This window comes from Lithobates pipiens, unplaced genomic scaffold (assembly GCF_037356315.1).
Source record: "Lithobates pipiens isolate NorthernLeopardFrog02 unplaced genomic scaffold, aLitPip1_a1.2 Scaffold_23, whole genome shotgun sequence".
NCBI classification, from domain to species: Eukaryota; Metazoa; Chordata; class Amphibia; order Anura; family Ranidae; genus Lithobates; species Lithobates pipiens.
The window spans coordinates 80941946-80966889 of NW_027507785.1; the positions used below are offsets into that span (position 1 = coordinate 80941946).

General features: G+C 40.2%; 1 protein-coding gene across 1 annotated transcript in view; it reads left to right on the forward strand.

Annotated features, from left to right (window-relative positions):
- Positions 1-18654, forward strand: part of LOC143927685 (uncharacterized) — a 77818-nt gene extending 59164 nt beyond the window's left edge. Inside the window, exons 3-4 of the mRNA XM_077451940.1 lie at positions 8626-8782; positions 15196-18654. Of these exons, the coding sequence (XP_077308066.1) occupies positions 8626-8782; positions 15196-15369 (331 nt within the window). The 3' untranslated portion in view covers positions 15370-18654. The remainder of the gene's footprint in view (positions 1-8625; positions 8783-15195) is intronic.
- Positions 18655-24944: the final 6290 nt, after the last annotated feature.

Sequence of the window (24944 nt, forward strand, 5' to 3'; positions counted from 1 at the left end):
AAATGAGTGTCAGGAGACATACCCCAGCATGTATAACCACATGGGCACTCTTAAGCCTCGTACACACGATCGGATTTTCCGATGGGAATAGTGTGATGACAGGCTGTTGGCGGACAATCCAGCCGTCTGTACACTCCATCGGACAATTGTCGGATTTTCCGCGGACAAAAGGTTGGATGGCAGCCTTTAACATTTTCTGCGGACAAATGTCTGTTGTCAGATTTTCCAAGCGTGTCTACATAAGTCCATCGGACAAAAGTCCAAAGTACAAACACGCATGCTCGGAAGCAAGGACGAGCCAGAAGCGGTCGGTCTTGTAAACTAGCGTTCGAAATGGAGAATTAACATCCGTGATGTGGCAAATTATGAAATTTCGAAATGCAGCGCACATTCTCTTCTTCTTTAATGGATAATGATGAAGCTGCTTTGTTGGTGATACTGATGGGGTTATGGTAAACACATTTTCAAAGGCTTTTTTTTCTAGTGATATCAAGAATAATATTATTATGCTTGTTATTTTTTTTGGTGCAAGTTACCACAACACCATTATCCCGCAGTTTTTAAAATCAAAGATACAACTATGTTGGTGTCCCTTGTTAATTTTACATTGTATTTTTTTAAATGTAACTGCCTACTCCCAAACTGTCATTTGAAGTAAAACACAGAGCCAAGTATTATTCTCCACAATTTTTTTATTGTGCATTAAAAAAGGGAAACAAATACAATTAGACATGCTATCTGCCAACTTAACCAAAAAGTGCATTCTATGCATCCAAAAATATAGAAAATATAACAAATCAGATCATTATTGAACCAAAAAAAATAAATAAAAGCCTAATGCATGTGTCCTGCTTCTTAATATAGGGGGTCATCAATGCCAAGAGTTGGTGAAAGCAGGGGTCCGTCATCCGGAGATAATTCCGAAAATCATGTGGATTATTCTCCTGGAACTCCCGCAGCAAAGGCATATGACATAATTAGTCACGATTAATAAAGCAACCAATTTTTGGTCCAAGAAATCCTCCTCCTCCTGTTCCTGGACTGGACTTGGGTCAAAGCAATAACTCCAAGGCCAATAATAAACAACACGTTATCTCCTCCGATTCCACAACATGGCTGGTTGATGAACGGCCACTCAGAAACATACTGAAAAGCGCAAAATGAAAAGCGTGAAATGAAAACCCAAATAAACACTCACCAGATTTCTACTAACATGAAATTAGCAGAAGGAGCCCATAGAGTGGAGTTTTAAACAGCTGAAAAATCACGTAGTACGTCACTATGTTCGTGTTTGTTGGCCAACAATTGTGTGCCTTTTGTATGTAAGACAAGTTTGGGGCCAACACCCTTCAGACAAAGTCAGAGGTTTTGTCTGTGGAAAATGCAATCTTGTGTACGAGGCTTAAGACTGGATAAAGGTGGCTGAGTTATGCATGTGGTTGGGGTATGACACTTATTAGAGCTGAGAAGAGTAGGTAGAAAGGAGCACCCGGTGTCTTAAAATTGCAAAATGGAAGGTGAGTTTGAAGACCTTTATTAGAAATCACAAAAAGTTAGGGTAGGGACTGATGTGAGTGTGCTATGTACAGGCATAGAGACAATTGTAGACACTCACTCAGATTGAACTGGATGGACTGGTGTCTTTATTCAACCTTACTAACTATGTAACTATGTAAGTATGACAAGTATGCTAAAAAAGACATTTAAACTCACCTTATATCTTGCATGTACTGGACCCCGGGCACTCCTTTCTACCTACTCTTCTTATTTCACATGTGAACACAACCATAAGGCCATACCTAGAGGTAGCAACCCAGGCCCCAAAAAAGGGCTACTCTTTACCTGCTTTGAAGTCCGGCATAAACCACTGGAAGTGAAGTCTTCCATGTCGTCCTTTTTCACCACCCACCAGTGACTAATTGAGTCAGTCCAGTGTTGTCTCCAACCCTAGCGAGGTACTTATTAGAACTGAGGAAGCCATGAGTGGCAGCGTTAAAACAACAAAAAAAACAATTCTAGTTACTGGTACTAACTACTACCTGCATAAATGACAACCTTCACAACATATTTTTGAGTAGATGAAGCATATAAATCCATTGACCAATGTACTCAATGGATTGCTGTACATCAATGATATACAGTATCTCAAAAAAGTGAGTACACCCCTCACATTTTTGTAAATATTTTATTATATCTATTCATGTGATAACATTGAAGAAATTACACTTTGCTACAATGTAGGCTTGTGCAATTCGTTTTGTAACAAATCAAAATTCAGCCCAATTTTGCATCCGAATAAAAAATTTACGAATTTCAACTAATACGAAAGAAATTATAGTGGATATAACCAATGAATTTGACATGATTGCGTAATTCGTTAAAGATCTAATGAAACAAAAGGTCAACTCAAAGTAAATCTTACAGTCCAATCAGCTGATTAATTTTGTGCTGGTGGTTGGATTACTGGCAAAGTGCATTCCTGAGAACTGAGTGAGAAGGGTGTTGTATTGTATTGTATTTGAGCAGAGGAGAAGAGATATTGTCATTGTGTGTGTTAAAAGATTTAATAAACAAACGACTTTCCAAACTACAAATTATTAGCACAAATATACATACATAAATATAAAATTTCAATGAATACGAGCGAAATTATATCGCTTATAACGAATTAATTCAACATGATTCGAGATTCAGTATAACGAATATCGACACTCAACAGAAATAACAAATTATCCGAAAAGGTATTAACGTAACATAAAGAATATAACAGACAGAAAGAAATTATATATTTTTACGAATGACAGCGAACTGAAACGAAACAAAATTTTCCGTTGTGCACAAGTCTACTACAATGTAGTGAGTATACAGCTTGTATAACAGTATACATTTTCTGTCCCCTCAAAATAACTTAACACACACACAGCCATTAATGTCCGCTGGCAACAAAAGTCAGTACACCCTTAATTAAAAATGTCCAAATTGGGCCCAAAGTGTCAATATTTTGTGTGGCCACCATTAACCATTATTTTCCAGCACTGGCTTAACCCCCTTGGGCATGGAATTGACCAGAGCTTCACAGGTTGCCACTGGAGTCCTCTTCCACTCCTCCATGACGACATCACGGAACTGGTGGGTGTTAGAGACCTTGTGCTCCTCCACCTCCTGTTTGTACAGAAAGAAGGAGAAAAACCCCCAATAAAACGGGACTTTATAAGTGACTGAAAACACAAGTAATGGATATTATTATAATATTTTATTAAATACATGTATTTAATAAAATATTGTAATAATATCCATTACTTGTGTTTTCAGTCACTTATAAAGTCCCGTTTTATTGGGGGGTTTTCTCCTTCTTTCTGTACAATCTATTTGGGATGTGGTGACTGAGAACAATATTTTCTGCGATTATTGGGATTCTTTTTTCCACCTCCTGTTTGAGGATGCCCCGCAGATGCTCAATAGGGTTTAGATCTAAAGACATGCTTGGCTGGTCCATCCCCTTTATCCTCAGCTTTTTTAGCAAGGCAGTGGTCATCTTGGAGGTGTGTTTGGGGTCATTGTGTTCGAATACTGCCCTGCGGCCCAGTCTCTAAAGGGAGAGGATCATGCTCTGCTTCAGTATGTCACAGTACATGTCACTACATGTTGGCATTCATGGTTCCCTCAATGAACTGTAGCTTCCCAGTGCTGGCAGCACTCATACAGCCCCCGACCATGACACTCCCACCACCATGCTTGACTGTAGGCAAGACACACTTGTCTTTGAACTCCTCCCCTTGTTCCCGCCACACACGCTAGACATCATCAAATATATTTATTTTGGTCTCATCGGACCACAGGACATGATTCCAGTAATCCATGTCCTTAGTCTGCTTGTCTTCAGTAAACTGTTTGGGGGCTTTCTTGTGCATCATCTGCAGAAGAGGCTTCCTTCTGGGACAACAGCCTGCATGGCTGACAAATTTGATGCAGTCTTTTTTCAGATCCTCAGAGAGTTCTTTGCCATGAGGCGCCATGTTGAAATTCCAGTGACCAGTATGAGAGAGTGAGAGCGATAACACCAAATTTAACACACCTGTTCCTTATTCACACCTGAGACCTTGTAACACTAACAAGTCACATGACACCTGGGAGGGAAAATGGATAATTGGGCCCAATTTGGACATTTTCACTTAGGGGTGTACTCACTTTTGTTGCCAGTGGTTTAGACATTAATGGCTGTGTGTTGAGTTATTTTGAGGGGACATCAAATTTACACTGTTATACAAGCTGTACACACATTACTTTACATTGTAGCAAAGTGTCATTTCTTCAGTGTTGTCACATGAAAATGGATAATACAATATTTACAAAAATGTGAGGAGTGTACTCACTTTTGTGAGATGATGTACATCACCTAACCTTGAAAAGCAATGCAAGTTCAGTTTTCAGTTGTTGGACAAGAATCAAGCCAGTAAGGGTTTCCCTTGCATTCTTTCCAGTTGTGTGAACCACTCATGAGCCCACAAAGAAACTTTACAATAAATTGGAATGTGATTTTTTTTCTTTGGAGAAAGAAAAGTATCCCACCCATATGTGCAACATTAACATCTGGACCAGGAAGGCTATTGCAGTGTGTACTAGCGGTGTACCAATAAATGAAACAATTGGAATTGCCCTAACTTTTCATTGCTACACAAAGTATATTGTAAAAAATGGTAATACTGCAACAATTTATTTATGAATGGAGCACGTTGCAAACTTCATTTGTACAGGAGTCATAGCAGGTGCTCCTGGCACAGAGTGGGACCCAAAGTACAGTTCTGCAATTGCACCATTGGGAATGGGTATGGCGCATGGGGGGTGGCTTGGTAAATTTTTGGGTATGAAGGAGCATTTGCCTCACTCCATATGACAGAGATGGGCCAGACACCAAGCCCCTGGGGACAGTCTAAAGCCCTGCATAAGCTAGGATCTAAGCGACTCATTGTTTTCTTGCTGTTCCTAACAACTCAGTGGGGGGATTAAAGTAAACCTGGTGCAATTCTTTGGCATTGCAACAGGTTCACTTTAACGATTTGCTAACACAAAAAACAAAGAAACAAAGCACATAGCACTGGCATACATTTGGCTGGATTATAAAAGCTGTGCAGTCATTATTCTGCTTTTTAAGGCTCTAAATTTTCTTTGAAACTGAATTTTTTTCAGCTAGAGGCAAGGCGGAGGAGTTCAGTAGGGGAGCGGCCTCCTATCTCTTCTGTAATTACTGGTCATGAGGTTAATGTAGATCATAATGATCAGTACTTACAAATTGCAATGAAATATTCTTAACAGATGAGAGTTTTTTATAGAATCACTACAGGGAGAAACTCCAGATGTGAGCCTCGAAAATTCGCAGAAGTTTTACACCATCTAATTAGGGATCTATAAATTCTACATTGACACAGTGCAGAGACTACAACCTCAAGGTCGACTTTGGAAATTAGTCTATCAGGCTAAAAGTCTTCAAACTTTTAGTGGCCGCAGACTGCAATCCTAGGAAGCTAACTTATGAAAGATCTCTTTAACTGTTGTCTGAGTACAAGGATAAGTCTTATGCCGTGTACACACGATCGGTCTTTCTGGCGGACTTGGTCCAGCGGACCAGAGTCCGTCTGACAATTCGTTCGTGTGTGGGCTCCAGCAGACTTTTTCTTCCCAAAAGTCCGGTGGACCTAGAAATAAGGCTGGCTTCAAATTTGTCGGCTTTTAGCGGACAATCCATTTGTCTGTGTGCTAGTCCGACGGACTAAAACCGACGCTAGGGCAGCTATTGGCTACTGGCTATGCATTTCCCTATTCTACATCATCATGTTCGAATCCGTCAGACTTTTGGAGTGATCGTGTGTGGCCAAGTCCGTTCGTTTGAAGGTCCGGCGGACCTCAGCTGCAAAGTCCGTCGGATTGTCCGCCGGACCAAGTCCATCGAAAAGTCTGGTCGTGTGTACGTGGCCTAACACCAGACACAGCCAAGCAACAATCAACAATGGCTAACTTCATACTTCTTTAATGACAGAGTCATGTTAAGAAAGTACATCAGAGGCTCCTTTTAGTTAACCTAGATATGGAAAAATATAATAAAATATTCCTGTGCTACAAATTATTTCCTATTTATATAGACTGTATAGCTAGCATGTGTGGCATGGGATTACCAAACTATACTGGACCTGTTCTTGTGCCCAAAAAGGCACTTTCTTAGCTTCAGTGGGAAATAGTAAAAAAAAAAAAAAAAAATTAATTAAGGCAGCGGGATATTAAAGTATTACTAAACCCAGGACTCTGCATTCCCTATATCTGGTCTCTCACAGTACACAGAACATGGAAATGCAATTATTTTAGAAATATAAGCTGCTAAATACCTTTTCTCACCAGCAGTATATAGCAGTCTTTATCAGTGTCCAGATAAGCACTGGCAAAACTTGTAGGAAGAGTTTTAATTCTCCTCTGACTGTTCTATGAGGCTGCATGACTCCTGAGCCTCTGTCTGGACAGTGCTGATTGGCCCCGTACCGATCACATACACCCTCCCAAAAAAACAAAAACTCTCTAGCAATGCACATCAATCTGAGAATGTGCAGAGTGCCCTCAAGGCTCTGTACCATCAGCATATGGATTGTGAACACTGGAAGAAGGGGAGAATCAGAGAAGACAGGATCACACAGCCTTTTTAAACAATGTGGAGGATTAACCCCTTATGTTTCACAGTGAGTACAACAAGCATGTTTTACTGCATATACAGACTGGTTTTACTGTTGTGGGTTTAGTAACACTTTAATAACAATCATGTGCATACTGTATGGAAAAAAACTGAAATAGAAAGGACACTAAATCAAATGAATTAAGCTACCCTAAATATACACATAAAAAACACACCCTCTTAATAAAGGGAAATAAAGAGAACATCCTTTGCATCTAAATCCATGAACAAGAGTTTGATATGTTGAGTTTACCAATCCATAGATGTGATGGCTGTATTTGTTTTTTTAAGACTTCCCCATTTTTCCTGTGCCAGGGTGAAACCAATCCCTATACTGTCTCTATGAAGGAGCTTTTTTACCATAGGACGGGACTCTACCCTATCTCTATAAGTTAAGGGGAGGTTTCTGTAGTTTTAGTGGGAAAACTGGGCTGAGCTGATAATATTTCTTGAGATAAGTTACAAGCTCATTCATTTCTGGCATGATCAGCAGGTATATTTTCTTTGCACAAACAGATATAACTCAAGAAAAACAGAAATGGAAGTTGTTTTTCTTATGTTTTTGTTTTTCTTGTAGTTCCTTTTGGATTGCCCCATCTGAGGAAGGTAGCATCCACCTAGTTCTGGGATACCATATATACCTTTTACACCATCGTTTTATCTGACATCTGTTACTCCTCACCTTGGAAGACCTATTAGCGTTGGAAGTGACTATGTTTTTTGTATCTAAACAAATATAAAAAAATACTTTCAATGGTATATTTAACATACCAGAGGAGGGCATGTTGTAAGGATTACTTATACTTTAACCAGTGGTAACCCCTTTAAAAAACCTACCAAAAAAATGTCCCAAATACTGCACACCAACATGCCCGACAGTTGCTTGAGTCAAAGCAGCTTCAGCCCTGCTCCCTCTAGGCCACACGGCCTAAAGACCTTCATGACTTAGCCCCATGGGTGGGATGAAATATGTCAGGGGCATAGCCTGGGCAGGGCTGGATTGAGGCTGCTTTTACTCAAGTGACCTTCAGGCACGTTGGTGTGCAGCGTTCGGGACCCTTTCCTTGCTGGATTCAGTGTACTGAGCCGGGAAGGCTCTCCCCAGCCAGCACCCACAATGGGAGTCACTGGATGGGGATGAAGGATCCTCGAGCGGCACCTCTAGTTTTCTGGAGCACTTTAAAAAATAGTTCCACTGGCAAATTTGTGATTCTAGCTTGTGATTGTTTTAGGTTATGAAGGTTGTGAAGGCTCACCACCATGAGCTATCATCTCTACACACCTTTAGCTTAAAGCTTAACTTTTGCAAATATTGAATAGAGTGAAGAAGGGTTAGAACCTAGGTCATGTTTTATTGCCATGTGTCACCACTTCCTGTCTTTTTGGTGTGTGCGACAGACAGCACAGGAAGTTAGGGGGACAAGCACATTGCTAAAGATGGATCTAACCCTTCACAACTCTATCCAAAGTTTAAAAAGTTTTGGCTAGAAGATAAGTTAAGGTATTACTGAAACCTTTGTATTTATTTGTAATATGTCAATGAGAGTCCGAAACCTTTAATTGTTCATCTGGTTACACTAAGAAGAGCAAATAACAGCCGGCACATTTAAGGGCCAAAAACTCCCGCATGACCTATTACAATTGGATTTATCAATTCAGATGAACCTCTTCTTTTGAGAGATCCCCAGTTATGGTTAGCTTCTGAACACAAGCCATCACACTCAAGTAATGATTTAATCTGCCTTTTGATAACCTGTAGAAATTCATGTCCAGCTCCCCAAAACCCGTCATTCTTGGACTATATATTTAACTGTCTCCTTTTGTTTTTGGTGTTACTCTTATAGTTGATGTTAATCTTATCAGTTGTCTCTATATCAAAATAGTTTTTGAGTTTCCTTTTTTTTTTCCAGACCTCCCAAGTTTGGGGCCCAAACCCGGTCAGAGAAAGCAATTGTTACCCTGATTAAGGTCTTCTATAAGTATGCGGGTAAGGGAGGTAATCCCCTCTCCCTGGAGACAAAAGAGCTGCGACAGCTACTGAGGAAACAGATGCCAACATTATATCCTGTAAGATTGTTATGCTTATTATTACTATGACATATAATGCTACCACTATTTGTTGTTCAGCAACAGAAAACAGGCTAACATATTTTTACTTGCAATAGACTTATAGCTATAATATATATTTTTGGTTAGATTTTACCTTCCCTGAAACCCCTTCCTCATCAATATGATATTGAAATGGTAACATAAAACCTTCCTGTTTTCATTATATACAGTAACTCTCTTAGACCCAATGACAGCATCACTAGATCTCTGTGCTTCTCTGTGCAATGCAGACAAATCATGGCTGGTGGGAGGGCTGTCAGAGTGCTGTACATAGCTACCTGAAAATATCACAACACCCTGCCTCAGTATCTCTTATGCAAGCAGCGGGCTGACTCTGGGGAAATGATTATCCAAACATCAAAATGCCCTCCATTTCCCTCCTGCAGCTGCTGAATGTCTGCAGAAGCCAGAGGTGGGTTCAGCAGCTGCATAGAGGGATTGGTTTCTCTACATTCTGCTGCCCCCGCTGTCCTCCTATCCAGTCGTAAAGGGGGGGGGCGTACGGGCCCCATCTGAGCAGGGGGCTGGGTGTAATGGCAACCCCTGTGACCCCTGTACATATGCCCCACCATACATTAAAACATTTTCTTGTACAATGTTACAATGTTACTTTAGATTTACCAAAATCAAATAATATGAAGTCAAACCTAAACAACACTTTCCATTTGTATGCAATCAGGCAGGCTATTGCACTACATAGTTGAAGGCAAATCTAGAGGAAATTGTATACAAAAAATGTATAATGCATGACCAGCTTAGTTCCCTATTGTTCAAAGCAACTCAATTATTGCTTTCAGAAACTATATATATAGAAAAATTGTCCTATAACAGTTTTGTCAGGTTAAAGTATTACTAAAGGCAAAACTTTATTTTAGTTTTGGATAGAGTAGAGATAGATTAGAACACCTGTCAATTTCTATTTCTGTCTGCTTCCCCATTAAGGAGATGCAAGGTCTCTAATTCTGCTGTTTACCATTATCATTGAAAGTGAAAGTAAAAGAAAATCCCAACACTTTGGGTTGTCCTCAAAAAAGCAATAGAGGGGAAATGTTCCAATGGGGACACTGGAATTACAATGTCATATCATGTGTCATGTAACGTGCCTTCATCTGTCAAGTGTCATCATCAGCCATGGTCAAAGATGATTTTGACCAAAATAAATTGGCAATTAATCAAGTGTTCACAGCATATATTTAAAGCAGAACATCGCCCCCCCCCCCCCCCCCCTTAACATTTTTGGGAATTTGTAGCTACCTGCTACCACTTCTGGAGCAGGTACCAGAAGTTCTACCTCCCCCAGGTCTCATAAGACTATGGGACCATTCACTTAGCGCAGCTCATGCATGCGTAGTGCAAACCCGGCTTAAAGCCACAAGGAGTCACAGCCGGCTTCGCACACTAAACATGCCAGTGCCAGGGACCGGAAGACCAATGTAGAAATGGCCCAGGTGAGGACGGCACTGGGTCTTTGGACGTGTCCTTTTTATAAAAAGTCAGCAGCTACAGTATTTGTAGCTGCTGACTTTTATTTTTATTGCAAACAGGCTGAAGATCCTCTTTAATCTGTTCATACTAAATATGTCAAGTAAACATATTTCAGTCCATTCCTGGAAGGTATTATTAATTGAGCCAATGTCCAGTATATTCAAAAACAATATTTTGTACTGTCTTCAAGAAACAAACAACATTTTCTATTGAGCATTGCAAATGATATAATAGATCTAATAATCTGTAGATCTTCTGTTATTTATGGAAGAAATTTAAGAACCAAGTAATTAATCTGCCAAGAAATAAAAGTTAATTTTATTTTGAAAAATAAAAATGACCGATGGCCACAGCTTTAATTTAATTGGTCAATGACAAATTCTATAAACTCGATAATAATTTTACCATACTCCCCAAACAGATTTTCTGTTTTATGGAAATTAAAGGGACAGCGTCTCTTTACCTACTTCAGTACTGGCATGTATTACCCCTTCGTTACCAGGCAGATTGGTGGCGTTTAATAACCACTGTTTTTTTTTTTTGTTTGTTTGTTTGTTTTTTTACTATACTTACTTTCTGTTTTAAAATGAAAATGCAGTGTGAGATGACCCTTTTTTTGAAAAGTAGACACCCCAAGGGGATCAAATTTTTTTATCAAATTTTTTTGCAAATGTAGAAATGGTGGCATTGATGCAGTTAAAACAAGGAGCTTAGTAATGATACACTTATGCCGCGTACACACGCTCGGATTTTCCAACAGAAAATGTTTGATGGGAGCTTTTTGTCGGAAATTCCGACTGTGTGTAGGCTCCATTAGACATTTTCCATGAGAATTTCGGATCTCAAATTTTCCGACAACAAAATCGGTTGGCGGAAATTCCAATCATGTGTACACAATTCCGACACACAAAGTTCCACGCATGCTCAGAATCAGGCAGAAGAGCCGCACTGGCTATTGAACTTCAATTTTCTCGGCTCATCATACATCACTGTGTTCTTGACATTCGGAATTTCCAACAACATTGTTTGAGTGTATGCAAGACAAGTTTGAGCTAACATCCGTCGGAAAAAATCCCATGGGTTTTGTTGTTGGAATGTGTGATCGTGTGTCCGCGGCATAAGTCATACACAGAGGGAGGAGGAGGAGGTGAAGGGGTAACATAAAGGTCACATACAGTGTAAGATGGAGATGTAGTGGTTATTGTACAGATGTGCAGGATAAGGGAGGCGAGGGGTTAAAACTGAACTAAATCCCTTGGTTTAACTGTTTCCCAAAACAGTTACATTCAAGGCATGCTGTGAACAATAACTGTCACAGTTGCTTATGCTCTCAATAGAAGTCATCAAATGGCTGGTGTCATAGCTGTCCACATGTGCAGCACCATGACATTGGCAGATCAAAGGCCAAGATGGCAGCTTCCTTGGCTGTAAAGGCTAGGAGGGATTATTTCCCCTTTAATATACCGGTCAGAGAGACTGGATGCAGATTACATGTACAGGAAAGGAGGGGGAGGTGAATGGGTTAAAAAAAAAAACAATCCCACAATCAATCTACTGATGCTCAGAAGCTCCTGCAGCTGCTGATCTGAAAATAATTAATGATTTATTTATTTCATTAGTTCCTCCTTCCACCCCTTCATTGGTTGTAAGTGGAAGGTGCAGGCTCTCACACAGTAGCACTGAGACCCAAGTGATGAACGACCGCTAATTGCTTGGTTCTCAGAGCTCCCTGAGCAGAGAGCTTGTGACTGTCTGTCACCAACTCTCTGCTCTGCCCCCCTGCACTCACTGGAAGGCCGGCCTGTGAAGGGGGTGGGAGCAACCAGCTCAGGCTCTCAGGAGCTTGCTGAGAGGCTGAGCTGGGTGACGGTCCAGGCATGTGGGTGGATCCTGATCATATAGTCACAATCTTTCCCGAGCCTGGACCGGCACTGTGATGTTAGAGGAGTCACAGGAGTGCAGAATGAACTGCACTCCTGTGATCCACAGGAGAAGTACAGCCAAAGTTCCACCTTTAATGGGCATGTTGGTCATTAATGGGTGAGTTTACCAATTTTCGGCCACCTCACTTGTTTGATTTAGCAGCTTTGTAGGGATGCAAGCAAGGAGGAGGCACAGTTAGCAGTGGGGGGGGGGGGGTCACAGGCATCTGATACACCTGGAAGTGCCATATTCTGAAGATTTTACTGGTGCTTTAAGCTCTGGAAAATAGTGAATTCAATGGAGACAGTACAGGTAAGAAGGGTCACAATAGCCATAGGCAGAAGAGCCTCCCACCATGAGCCTTTCCAGTCTCCACACTGCCCCAACCAATTCTGGCAGCTCCATCCAGCAGACTACACTGGGAAAGGCAGCTCTTCCTGTATGATCAGTGGCACTCCCCTGTGTATTACAGGTGATCATTCCAGATCAGGAGCTCTACCAGCAATCCTGAAAAACAGAGCACAATGGGCCGCCTGTTAAAGTGCAAGTGAAAACCCGCTGATTACATAGAGAGATCTGCTCTCCCAGTGCAATCTGTAGTGGTGAGCTGTCAGTGTGAAAAGTATAAGGTGCTGTTGCAGTCTTCATTCATATTTAATTCAGTCTTCATACCAGATATAGTAATACGCCATTGCCGTTTGGCCACTTTCACACAGAGCCACCTAGGTGCAGTGTGTTCCTCCTGACATTTTAGTGTGCTCGGGAGGGACAGGTGCAGCATCCAACCCCATCCATCCCCTCCTGGGCATGCAAAAATTCCGGGAGGGATTTACTTCATAGAGTTGCCACCTCATCCCTTTAAAACCAAACACATATTAATTACACAGGTTCTGTGGCTGATTAAGTTGTTAATTAAATTCACTTAGGCAGGCCATACGTGGGTCGAATTTTGAAAGAAAATCTTATCTAAGAATTTCACACCATTAGTGGGAAGATTTTTGTGCGACTATCGAATCTGAGCAATCGGGCATGTTGGAAATTTTTTTAAAAAACAGAATGATTTTCTAATCAATGATGGGAGAATCGTATGAGAAATATAATCGAAAAAGAAATGCGTATGTGCAAGAAAAGAAAATTCCCGGAACGAAAAGTAGATTTCCAGCCACGAAAATTCTGTAGCAACATGAGGTGAAATTGAAGGTTTGGTTGGTCGAATTTGGAAATCAATGGTGGCACTATCGGATCACAAAACTCACAATATTTCTGATTTTCAAAAGAATATTCTTTCGAAATTCGGCCATGGCCAGCCTTAGTGAGTTTAATTACCAACTTAATCAGCCACAGAACCTGTTTAATTAATATGTGTTTTGGTTTAAAGGGATGAGGTGGCAACCCTATTAACCTCACCTACATGGCCCCATGTGACTGACCTTATATGTAAAGTGCAGACAAAAAAAGTTTTTTTTACAAGAAAGCTTTAGTCCCTTATTTCCTTTCCGTTACTGCTAATTCATTTTTATTAAGGGATCGTGTATCCCAGCAGCTGCGTTATATCATTATACCATGGCCATTGGTGTACACTAGGAAGGGAGTGGTACAGATGCATCATATATGATGCATTGCCCATTGTTTACTTTTTTCTATATTTTTTTTTACTTGAAATGCCACAAAGTGATTAATCTTTATTCATTGCAGAATATTGTAATGCAGTGTAATGCACTGCAACATGCTGCACTGAAAAAAAAGTACAGAATATACTACTTCTTTTCGGCATACACCACTGCAGTGCAGTGCAGTGCCGTGATGTGATGTGAGATGAACTAATAAAACATAAGGCAAATCGCCTTGTCTATACTTTAGGACTGCATTGGGCAAAGCTGCCCAGCACAACCCAATGCATTTTATTATTTTTAATATGATTTATTATAGCACCAACTGTTTGCATAGCGCCATACAATATAAGGGAGACAGTACCATACAATTCAATACAATACAATACAATATGGTGTAAATGGGCACCTCGATTTCATTCTCATCTTCCTTTTTTTAAGATTTTTTTTTCTGTTCCGTTGTACAGTAAAACTTTGAAATTCTGTTTGCTTTTTAATTATAAATTAAGTGCTTTGTACTGGAAAACATAAATCTAAACCTTTATAACTTGGATACATCCCAAAATATAATTTGCACCTTTGATGAGTTAAACCCAACTTTCATTGCCAAAATAACACATTTTGCTTTTGATGGGAACCTGGCTCTGTTTCCCTGTGCTCATTATGAGCACAGCGGTTCAATGGTTATCACATCTGCCTCATGGCACTGGGGACATCAGTTTGAGACACTATCTACATGGAGTTTACATGTTCTTCCTGTGCTTACCTGCATTTCCTTCTATACTCCAAAAACATGCTGGTAGGTTAATTAGCTCCCACCTAAATTGGCCCTAGTTACTGTATGTGTGCTTGTAAGATAGCACTGCATAAATTGATGGCGCTTGCAATAATTAAATTATGATGAAATCAGATTGATCTTCACATTGCAACATATCCCCCCATCCTGCTTGGTTTTCCATGGACTAAAATGTGGCAACCCTTGAACTGGTGGACATCAGCTCTCATTTCTGCACTCTGCACCAGACCACCTACTGTATGTTTGGGTGTGCAAACTCCACCTGTCTCAACTCCAAGGGAGGATGGGGGTTACGAATTTTAGCATATTCACCTTGGTTGCCATAAAAAAGTACCACCGTGTATTTTAAAGAGTCACCATCATTAGATACATAATTCGTAAATAGCCAAACTGCACTTGAAATACTCATATGTAAACTGGTCCCTCTTACAAAAAACTTGTGATTGCATTCATCCAATCTAGAGCTAGAGGGGTGCCACTGTTATTTCCTGTGATGTTTCTGTGTAAGTGCCTTATTTCCCAAGTTATCTTATCATTTTATTCTTTTTCTTCCAAAGTGTTTAGAAGGCAACAGTCAATTCAAAGAAATCCTTCAAAACATGGACAGGAGACACCCTGGTCAAGTTGACTTCAAAGAGTTCATGTCCTTGGTGGCAAACTTTGCCGTAGCCGTCGAGTCTTCCTTTCTTAACGATCTTGATTCGGATGATGAAGAAGAATTTGACGAATAGTAAATGTGTGTTTTCTGTCTGAGCACTTTCAGTCAGTCTGTTCTACTAAAGTGTGAAGTGCACTATAAGTGTATCTAAACCCAAAAGCAAAAAAAAATCTAATGTTGCAGCTCAACAGTCCTTAGATAAGGTGGCAGTATTTTTATTTTTTTTGTCCCTTGTTTTTAGCTGTGCCAGTATTTTTACCAGTTTTCTTTTACCTGGTGCTGCCAGTCTAAAGCCTCATACACACTATCAGATTATCTGCTGAGTTTTTCCTTCAGATTTACCAAAACCATATAATATGAGGACAAACCTTAGGAGTTTCAATGTGTATGCAATCAGGCAGGCCCTTCTACTACATGGTTTTGGTAAATCTGAAGGGAAAACTCAGCAGATAATCTAATAGTGTGTATGGGGCTTTAGGATGACCACACTCAGCATAATGTATCTGGACCACATAAGTAGGATAGGACTACAGGACTACTCCCCATTTACTTCTTCATAACATAGAGGTTCTGCAGTTCCTTAAAGTGTTTGTAAAGGCTAAAAGTTTTTTTATTTTAATGCATTCTCTGCATTGTGAATGTAAACCTGATTCATTAAATTTGAGCTGGGCACATATATCTCCAGTGTTTTCTTATATCTCACCAAAGCCTTAAATCCTGTGGCTTTCTCCTGCTCCTTTCTTCTGTTATCAACATGAAAGCCAGTGTTAATTTAGTCGACTAAAACATTTTAGTCGACTAAAATGACTAAAACATTTTAGTCGACTAAATGAATTCTATTTTAGTCGACTAAAATATGACTAAAACTAAAACAATTGAGATGACTAAAATACGACTAAAACTGAAACAATTGAGATGACTAAAATACGACTAAAACAAAAAAGCCATTTTAGTTAAAAGACTAAAATGAGACTAAAACCAAAATGCCATTTTAGTCAAAAGACTATGACTACAACTAAATTGCAATTACAGAAAGGTACTGGAGATTTTAGTCGACTAAAACCTAGGACATTTTAGTCGACTAAAATGTACTGGAGATTTAGTCGACTAAAAACGACTAAAACTAAAACAATTGCAGAAGACTAAAATGGGACTAAAATTAAAATGCCATTTTGGACTAAAATTAACACTGATGATAGCTTCTGCCAAATTCTCTGGCACATGTGATAAAACCAGGCTGAAATTTGTGTCAGGGTGGGTGCTATAAATAGATTAGCAGACAGGTGGTCAATTCACAGCACAGTCTTTCCTCCAATCAGCTGTCTCACAGTGTATGGCAAGACTCCTCTTCTGGAACAGGAAAAGAAAATTTCTAACAGGACGTGCACTTTCTAAACAGTATATAAAGCTGAAGACAGCAGATATACATGTAAAACTTATGTAGGGAGATTTTTTATATCTCTGTGTATCATCTGAGGCTGTTCACTTCACTTGGTATATGTGAGGGTTTACATCCACTTTAAGGTAAAAAAAACCTTTTATGTGCAGCTCCCTGCTGCCACACCTAATTACTTACCTGAGCTGATCACAATCCGGTGCTGTGCCCGAGAGCAGCAGCGCTACCCTCTCTCTCCCTCCTCATTAAATTCAGTGACAGCAGTAAGAGCCATTGGTTCCTGCTGCTGTCAATCAAATGCTATAAAAAAGGAGCAGGGGCAGGGCCAAGCAGCACTGTGTTTAATGGATCCAATGCGCACAAGTACCCCCACATCGCAAGTGGTTTGCTATTTGGGCACTCAAAAGGCAGGAGGAGCCAAGAATGCCAGAAGAGGACCCCAGGAAAAGAGGATTGGGTCTGCTCTGTGCAAAACATTTGCACAGAGCAGGTAAGTATAACATGCTTGTAATTTAAAAAGAAAAAAAAAATACAATCACTTTAGGGGCCAGTTTGCGTGGGCACGAGAGCCCATTCATTTGAAAGCGCAGCCGGCACAGGAACCTTGGTTCCCAGTACAGTTGTGATTTCCAGTACGGGCGCCACGTCATTAGCATTAATGGTAACCGTCCACGGGTCCCGGGTTTCTCTGTAAGAGTGGTCACGGGTGCTGGTATTTGTGCGAGTCCCGTAGTGGCACCACCCGCACAGATGTGAATCTAGCCTTAAGTTACAATAGTGTCTGATAATCAGAAAAAGCAGAAATTATCATTATTATTATTATTATTATTATTATTATTATTATTATTATAACAATCAGTAAAGGCAGCAGTTATCAGTTCACAGATGTTCTGGCAAGATCCACAGGTATTTTTGGTATTTATCAGATATAACAAAATACTTTCAATTGCATATTTAATGAACCAAAAGAAGGCATAAAGGAGAAGTTGAGATGGCCATACCCTATTACCTCCTTGTCGCCCAACATCTGTCAACGAAAAAAAATGAGGGCTGAACAACAGTGGTTCACTGGTTAGGCACATCTGTTGAAAAAACGTTCAGCTGAACAGTGGCTGCATCATATTTTACAGCATAAGGTCAGTACCTTTGGCAGCACAGTTATTATTGCAGCACTAACACTGGCCATACATTGTAAGATTTCTCTCTTTCAGCTCCTAACTGCACTAAACAGTATAGATGGAGGAGGCTCCCCTCCCGGTCTTTGTATTCTGACAGCTGGCACCCACAGCTGTCAGAATACCTGAACATCTGAATAGATGCAGCCACTGTTTGGCCTACGATTTTCCTCCTGGTTCCTTCAGCCTGTTCTATCTTTTGCACTCCTATGGACATATAGGAATAAAGAAGCAATTGTAGGGGGGGAAAGGGGGTGCAGGAGATGATAAAAGGAATCAGAAGACTCTTTTCTCTTGTTTGGTAGCTTCCAGTATATGAAGCATGCCTCCATGCTGCCTCCAATAGTGCTTCCAAGAAGTAGATTATAGTTAAAGTAATAACATGAAATAACATGAAACAAGGGATGGCACTTGTAGAACAGGACATCATCATTCTGGAGTGCTCAGGAAGCATGGTGTCTACATACAGCCCTACATATGACTGCCTGTCTGAAGTGCACTTCACTTCCCACTTTAGTAAATCAGATTCTTCATGTGAATTGAAGAAAGAGTGAAACTCTTCTGACTTCAATGTGCAATGTTTAAAATGATTACATTTTTTTGCGAGACAAGGAATTTTACTAAATCTGTGTATGTATATAGTTTATTACCCAAATATTATCTGTATACATATCAGTGTAATGTTGGCACAAGGATTATATCTGGTTCATTTTAAAAAGGAATAATATTAAAACATCATACCAAGCAGACACTGCTTACTATAAAATCTATATTTTTTCTGTGTAAATGTTCTATTATTCTTTCTTACGGTTGTTTTATTTTGATGTGTGTGACCACATTTTCTGAGATTGTAGTTTTTTTTTTTTTCTGTGGTCCTTGCCACACCACTGCATCCGGTGTGCTGCTAACCACCACCTACCCTCCCAAAGTTTAAAGCAAGCAGTGACTGTATCTGATACAATGCAATCACTGTTTGACAGATTTCTACCCAGCTCAGTCCATTTTTTAATTTTACTTTTTTCAAGCCAGGTGGTGTTGACAGGGCCACCCCCAACTCAAATGACGAGCAATGCAGCAGAATTTAGACAAAATTTGAGATGTTGGTGGCCAGCTTAAAGTGCAACTGCAGCCAAAACTTTTTTCTAGTTTTTTAGAGAGGACACCTGCCTGGTTACTTTTGCTGTGTGTTCCTATTAGGGAGATTCACGACCTCTATCTATCCTGGTGATCATTTTAATCAAAAGTGAAAGAGAGACCTAACGTTTGAGTGGTCACCAGAAAGCAAGGGTAGGCAACCTAGGGCCCTCCAACTGTTGTGGAACTACATTTCCCATGAGGCATTGCAAGGCTGGCAGTTAAAATTACTCCCAGAGGCATGATGGGACTCATAGTTCTGCAACAGCTGGAGGGCCCCAGATTGCCTACCCCTGGAATAGAGGGTAAATCTTCCAACAGACACATTGGGGTTGATTTACTGAAGGCAAATAGAGTGTGCACTTTGCAAAGTGCAGTTGCACTCTGCAAGTGCAGTTGCTCCGCAGCTTAGTAAATGAGGTAAGGTTTCATTTTGCAAAGAGTACCCAATCACCTGCAAGGAAAATAAATATAAATAAAAAAACATAATTTTTTCTTGCACATAATTGGAAGATGGCAGTCAGAACAGCATCTGTTAATTTACTCATCTCTGGAGCAACTGCACGTGCAGAGTGCAACTGCACTTTGCAAAGTGCAGAGTTTATTTGACTTTAGTAAAATAACCCCATTAACTCTGTTGACTCTGATGACAACCAGGGATTTTCCCTACTTTGGAGGGATTACTTTTCACTTACTGTTGTGGTTATGGGACAAAAAGTGGAGGGAAATATCTCAATGGTACACAGATAGAAAAAAAATAAAAAGATGGAAAAGAAAGTGGAAAAAAAATGGAAAGAAAGTTTTGGTTTAGGCAGGTTTACTTTAAGACAGGAGACCGTTAGGGCTCATTTACACTTCAACACACATTAAAGAGCCTACTGCTTCAACAAGTATTTTTGATGCTTCTGCAATGCTTCAGTGATGCTTCAATTTTGCTTCGGTGATGCTTTTTAAAGGCTTTAATGAAGCTTGGCAGATGCCCTGTGTGTGTGTGTGTGTGTGTGTGTGTGTGTTGCTATCTCATACCTGCAATACCTCCAAAACAAAGTGAATAAAAAGCTGAATCAAAACCTCTCAAAAGCTGCAGGTGCTTCAAGTGAACTTTGTCATGGAGGCTTTGAAGACACTTTGAAGCACCACTAAAGCGAAATAGGGTATCATTTTTTAAGCAAAGCAAACGCAAGGTGTAAACAGGACTGTAAGCCAATCATTTTATTTAGTGACAGGAGCTTTGACTAGCCTTCAGAGAGTTTAAAAAAAAGCGTGTCTGAAGCCATGTTTTGTAGCAAGTGTAAACGAGCCCTTGTTTGGTTTTAGGCAGTGCAGACACCAACTGGGAGATTATTGCCTAAAGGAAATGATGGGAACCTTACAGAAGGGGTTTAAAAAAAAAGGTTTAATGGCTCATTTACACTTGCTTTGACTTCAATGCACTTTAAAGTGCCTACCGCTTCAACATGCTTTTTTGATCTGTTTTTGATGCTTCTGTGATGCTTCGATAATGCTTTGACGATGCTTGGCAGATGCCCTGTGTGTGTGTTGATATTTCATACCTGCAATTTCTCCAAAACAAAGTGAAGCTAAAGCTGAATAAAAGCCTCTCAAAAGCTTCAGGTGCTTCAAGCGAGCTTTGTCATAGACTTCTATGGAGGCTTTGAAGATGCTTTGAAGCACCACTAAAGTGACATCGGATATAAATTTTGAAGCAAAGCAAAAGCAAATGCAAGTTGTAAACATGACTGTAAGCTAACCATTTTATTTAGTGACAGGGCTTTGACTGGCATTCAGAGAGCTTTAAAAAAGCGTGTCCAAAGCCACACATATAAACAAGCCCTAAAACCTCAGACCAGTTTTCATTACTATCTTCAATTTGGAAAGTTTCTCCCGCTTCCAGCACCACCTGTGCGGGGAGGCCAAACTGAACCTGCCTACAATTGCTGCAGCCAATTGTGCAATACAGTGAAAAAAAGCAGCTTTAGGTTTAAACAATCATTTTTAGCGTATTACCTTTGGGTGCTCCACAATTAGCCCCTGTACACACGGTCAGAGATTTCGACAACCAAATCCGTCAGATTTTGTCCGTCGGATTTTGTCTGTCGGATCTTGTCCGAAACTGTTGCATACACACGGTCGGACTAGGTTGTCGAAAAATCCAATCATTCAGAACGTGATGACGTAATTTCGTTACGATGGGACTACGTTCAGGCTAGTAGCCAATAGCTTTGATGTAGGCATTTGATCTGAGCATGCGTGGCACTTGGTCCGATCAAAATTCTCTACACATGATCGGAGTATGTCCGATCGAACCAGTTGGTCGGGAAATATTTCCAACATGTTGGAAAATTGGGTCCGACAGATATTCAGACGGAATCAGTCCGATGCATACCACACACAGTCGGATTATCCGACGACGCGGTCCGATAGGACACATTCCGATGGATTCTCCGACCGTGTGTACAAGGGCTTAGGGGGTGGTAGGGGTCTACTTTCTCCCCCTTTCTCATCTCAGAGGTACAATATACTTTTCAGAAAAAATGTGAGAAAAACTAAAAATTAAAACCTGACAGTTGTTCCCTTGCCCACTCTGAAATAACAAAAAATAAATGATGACTGGAGTTCCACTTTATGAGTAGTTAATGGCAGCTCCCATTTTTCTGTGTAATGAGTTCCCTGTATATACTATATATTCACCAACTTTCTGTACAGTCAGAAAATATAATAAGCGCAACTAATGCTATAGCTGCCAATTAAAAAGGATGAAAGGGTAAAAAAAGCTACAAGTTTGTCACACTTTATAATTTTTAAAAATTAAAAATCTTCAGGAAGATTTCACTAAAAGAAAGTTTAACAAACCTGCTTTAAAAAAGTATGCAGAACCAGATAAATTTTAAAGCCACGCACGCGTTACAGACGGTGCTTTTCTGATGAAAGCACTTCAAAGGCCTTTCCAGGATAATAGCGATTGTAATATTTTATATCTAGATTTATAGGCTGTTTCAAGCTTTTATGATGTACAGTAGAAGCTTTTGAAAACAAACAATTACTTTGTGTTATGAAGCAATCTCGGAAAAATACTTCAACGGTCTAAAATTAATGTAGCATGCTGAAAATCCTGTAATATGCAACAGTGCCATAACAGAGAAAGGGAAAGGTTAAAGTTTTAGGTTTTTAATGCAATATAAAATAAATAAAAATATTGCGCTGGTAGAACAAACAAGCTGCTGGCAACAACACAATAGGATACATTTCTGATTGGTAAGTATAAGATAACAGGTTTGCCAAGCTAAAAAATGGGCAGTATGATAAAAAAAATAGTAGTGTGATCAAAAACAAATGGCAAAAATAAGTCCTTTGCAACAAAGTAGTTCATTAAAGTATCCCTTGCAGGAGATCAGAAAGTGCAATTTCCAATCATTGAAAACTCGAATGCCCTATACACACGGTCAGACATTCCAACGACAAAATCCGTCGTATTTTTTCAGACGGATTTTGGCCCAAACTTGACTTGCATACACGCGGTCGTGCAAAGTTCAGAACAAGGTGACATAAACCACGTACGACGGGACTATAAAGAGAGCAGTAGCCAATAGCTTTCATCTCGTAATGTATTCTGAGCAGGCGTGGCACTTTGTCCGTCAGAATTGTCTACACACGATTGGAATTTAAACGATTGGATTTTGGATCCAGCTCTCAAACTTTGTGTGTCGGAAATTCCGGCGGAAAAAGTCCGATGGAGCCCACACACGATCGGAATTTTCCAGAAACACGATCCGATTGCACATTTTCCGTCGGAAAGTCCAACCGTGTATACAGGGCATTATAGTGTAAATGCAGTGTGGGTGTGGATAACGAATCAATCAGTGAGTCACCCGAGTGCACCTCCACCAAAGGTAAAAATTGCCTCCTTACCGGAATCAGTGGTATCCAAACTTAAAATAAGGAAGACGTCATCATGGCATACGTAAAGGATGAATGGAAAATGCCACATAGCGTAAAACTGTATAGCGTATTTGTTAAAATAACATAATACTAGTAAGTCACACTGGAGAAGATAAAATTCAGCCTGTATAAAAACATTGGTCCCGGCAAACAATCCAACCACCTCATGGTTTTGGCCTGTGTGGTGACATCAAGAGCTTGGACTCTGTCCTATGCATTTTATCATGACGTCAACTCTAACGAAATGCGTAGGGAGGATTCCCCGCGCTTGACGTCACCATGCACACCAAAATAGCCATGCAAAAGTGGCAAATCTATTATCTTATACTTGTATTGCAATATCCTTGTTCAGTAACATCAAGTGAACCTTTGGTTTAAATTAGCTAAAAACAAGTGCAAAGATGTACAATTAGTTTTCTATAGAAAGCAGCTACAGTCTGAATAGGAAAGCCTGCCCCCTGGCTGCATGCTGCAGAATGACACTTTTGCTTTCTCTGTGGAAGCAGTGATCTCTTTACAGCGTTCCAAGGGGAGAAACCAGGAAGCGCCACCTACGTGTAGTATTAAAATCTGCTTTAATGGCAAGGTATCATAATACACTTACAAGAAGTAAGAACATAAACAGCTCATCTGTATAGATGTGTGGAGTACGTCTGGAGGTCCCTGGGTCCAGATCTGGTCACTGTGTATGGCTGTGTGGCTGTGAGATGTTTTCTTCAGTGGCTCTACACGTCCTGTGTATACCAGGAGGGAGCAGGAGACACTCAGCATCAGACACTCATGGATGATGTCACAGGTCACAGGAATCACCTGTATTTGCGCTGTTAGTAATTGTTTCCTTTGTCTTTGCAGCAGTCCAACGCACCATCTACTGAGTCAGCAAGGGTTCCACTCTGTAGTTTCTGGCAGGAAACAGGCTTTTCTACTCATACTGTGGTTGCTTTAGAAAGAACACTAACCATAATAAGTTGGAATGAAGCTGGAATGTATTTAGCTGATTTAAACAAAAGCACAATTGGGCGTTCAACTCCTGTCAGGAGTGATGGGAAATGTCTCCAAAAGGGACACGAAAACACCTTTACAGTAGAGTGTGGAAGGGATACAACATCTGATGTTTTTATTGCTGTCTTTGCCTTACAGTCATGGAGGCAACCAACACCCCTCACTTCTTGTAGGACTCACAGAGACTATACATGAGGTTTAGGGACAACCCCCTCCCTCTCTGAAGCCTAGGTAGTAAAATACATAACTGTGTATGTGCCCTGCTCATCCCATTCATTCCTGTGTTTGGTCCGTGTTCTTCTGGATGGATGGCCATGAGAGCAGATGAGCCATAGGAATGAATGAGCCAAATTAAGGTTTTTCTGAAAAGGGCAGGGCCACACAGTGAAGAAATCAAGACAGAGGTACATGTTTTGCCACTTGGAAGAATGGGGAAAGGACAACATTACTTGTTGACCCTAAATCTCCCCAATGGATTCACTGACAGAAATAAAACCCTGACAGAAATTTGAACTCTTCTCCATGCTCTCCAATATTACAAAATGGCATCATAGAATATCTCCATTGCTAAAAATGACTCTTTGGCTCTGATGTCTCTGTGCTTATAATTAAAAGTGTGGTCACTTCTCATCTGCTTATCATAGTTGTATAACTGTATCAGAAAGGTGAAAGCTTGATGTCCACCATACAACTGAAGGCCTCTCTTGCTAACGCAAGAACTTGTGGGAGTTTTTTTATTACTGTCTGCATACGGCTACAATCACATTAAGTTTTATTACTGTCTGTATCTTCCAGCCCCAGTGATCTCCATTCCTCTCATTTCTAAGCGTCATGTAGATAAAATGTGAGAGACAGTCTTCCCAGTGGAGTTACATACAGTCATAAAAACCAGACAAAAATTCTAATCTCTCCACAAGCTAGCTAAAAAAAATAAAAAAAAAAATGTTTTGACTTGAACCGAGCTGCAAGAATAGTTTTGATCATTGTCGAAGCTCTTTAAAA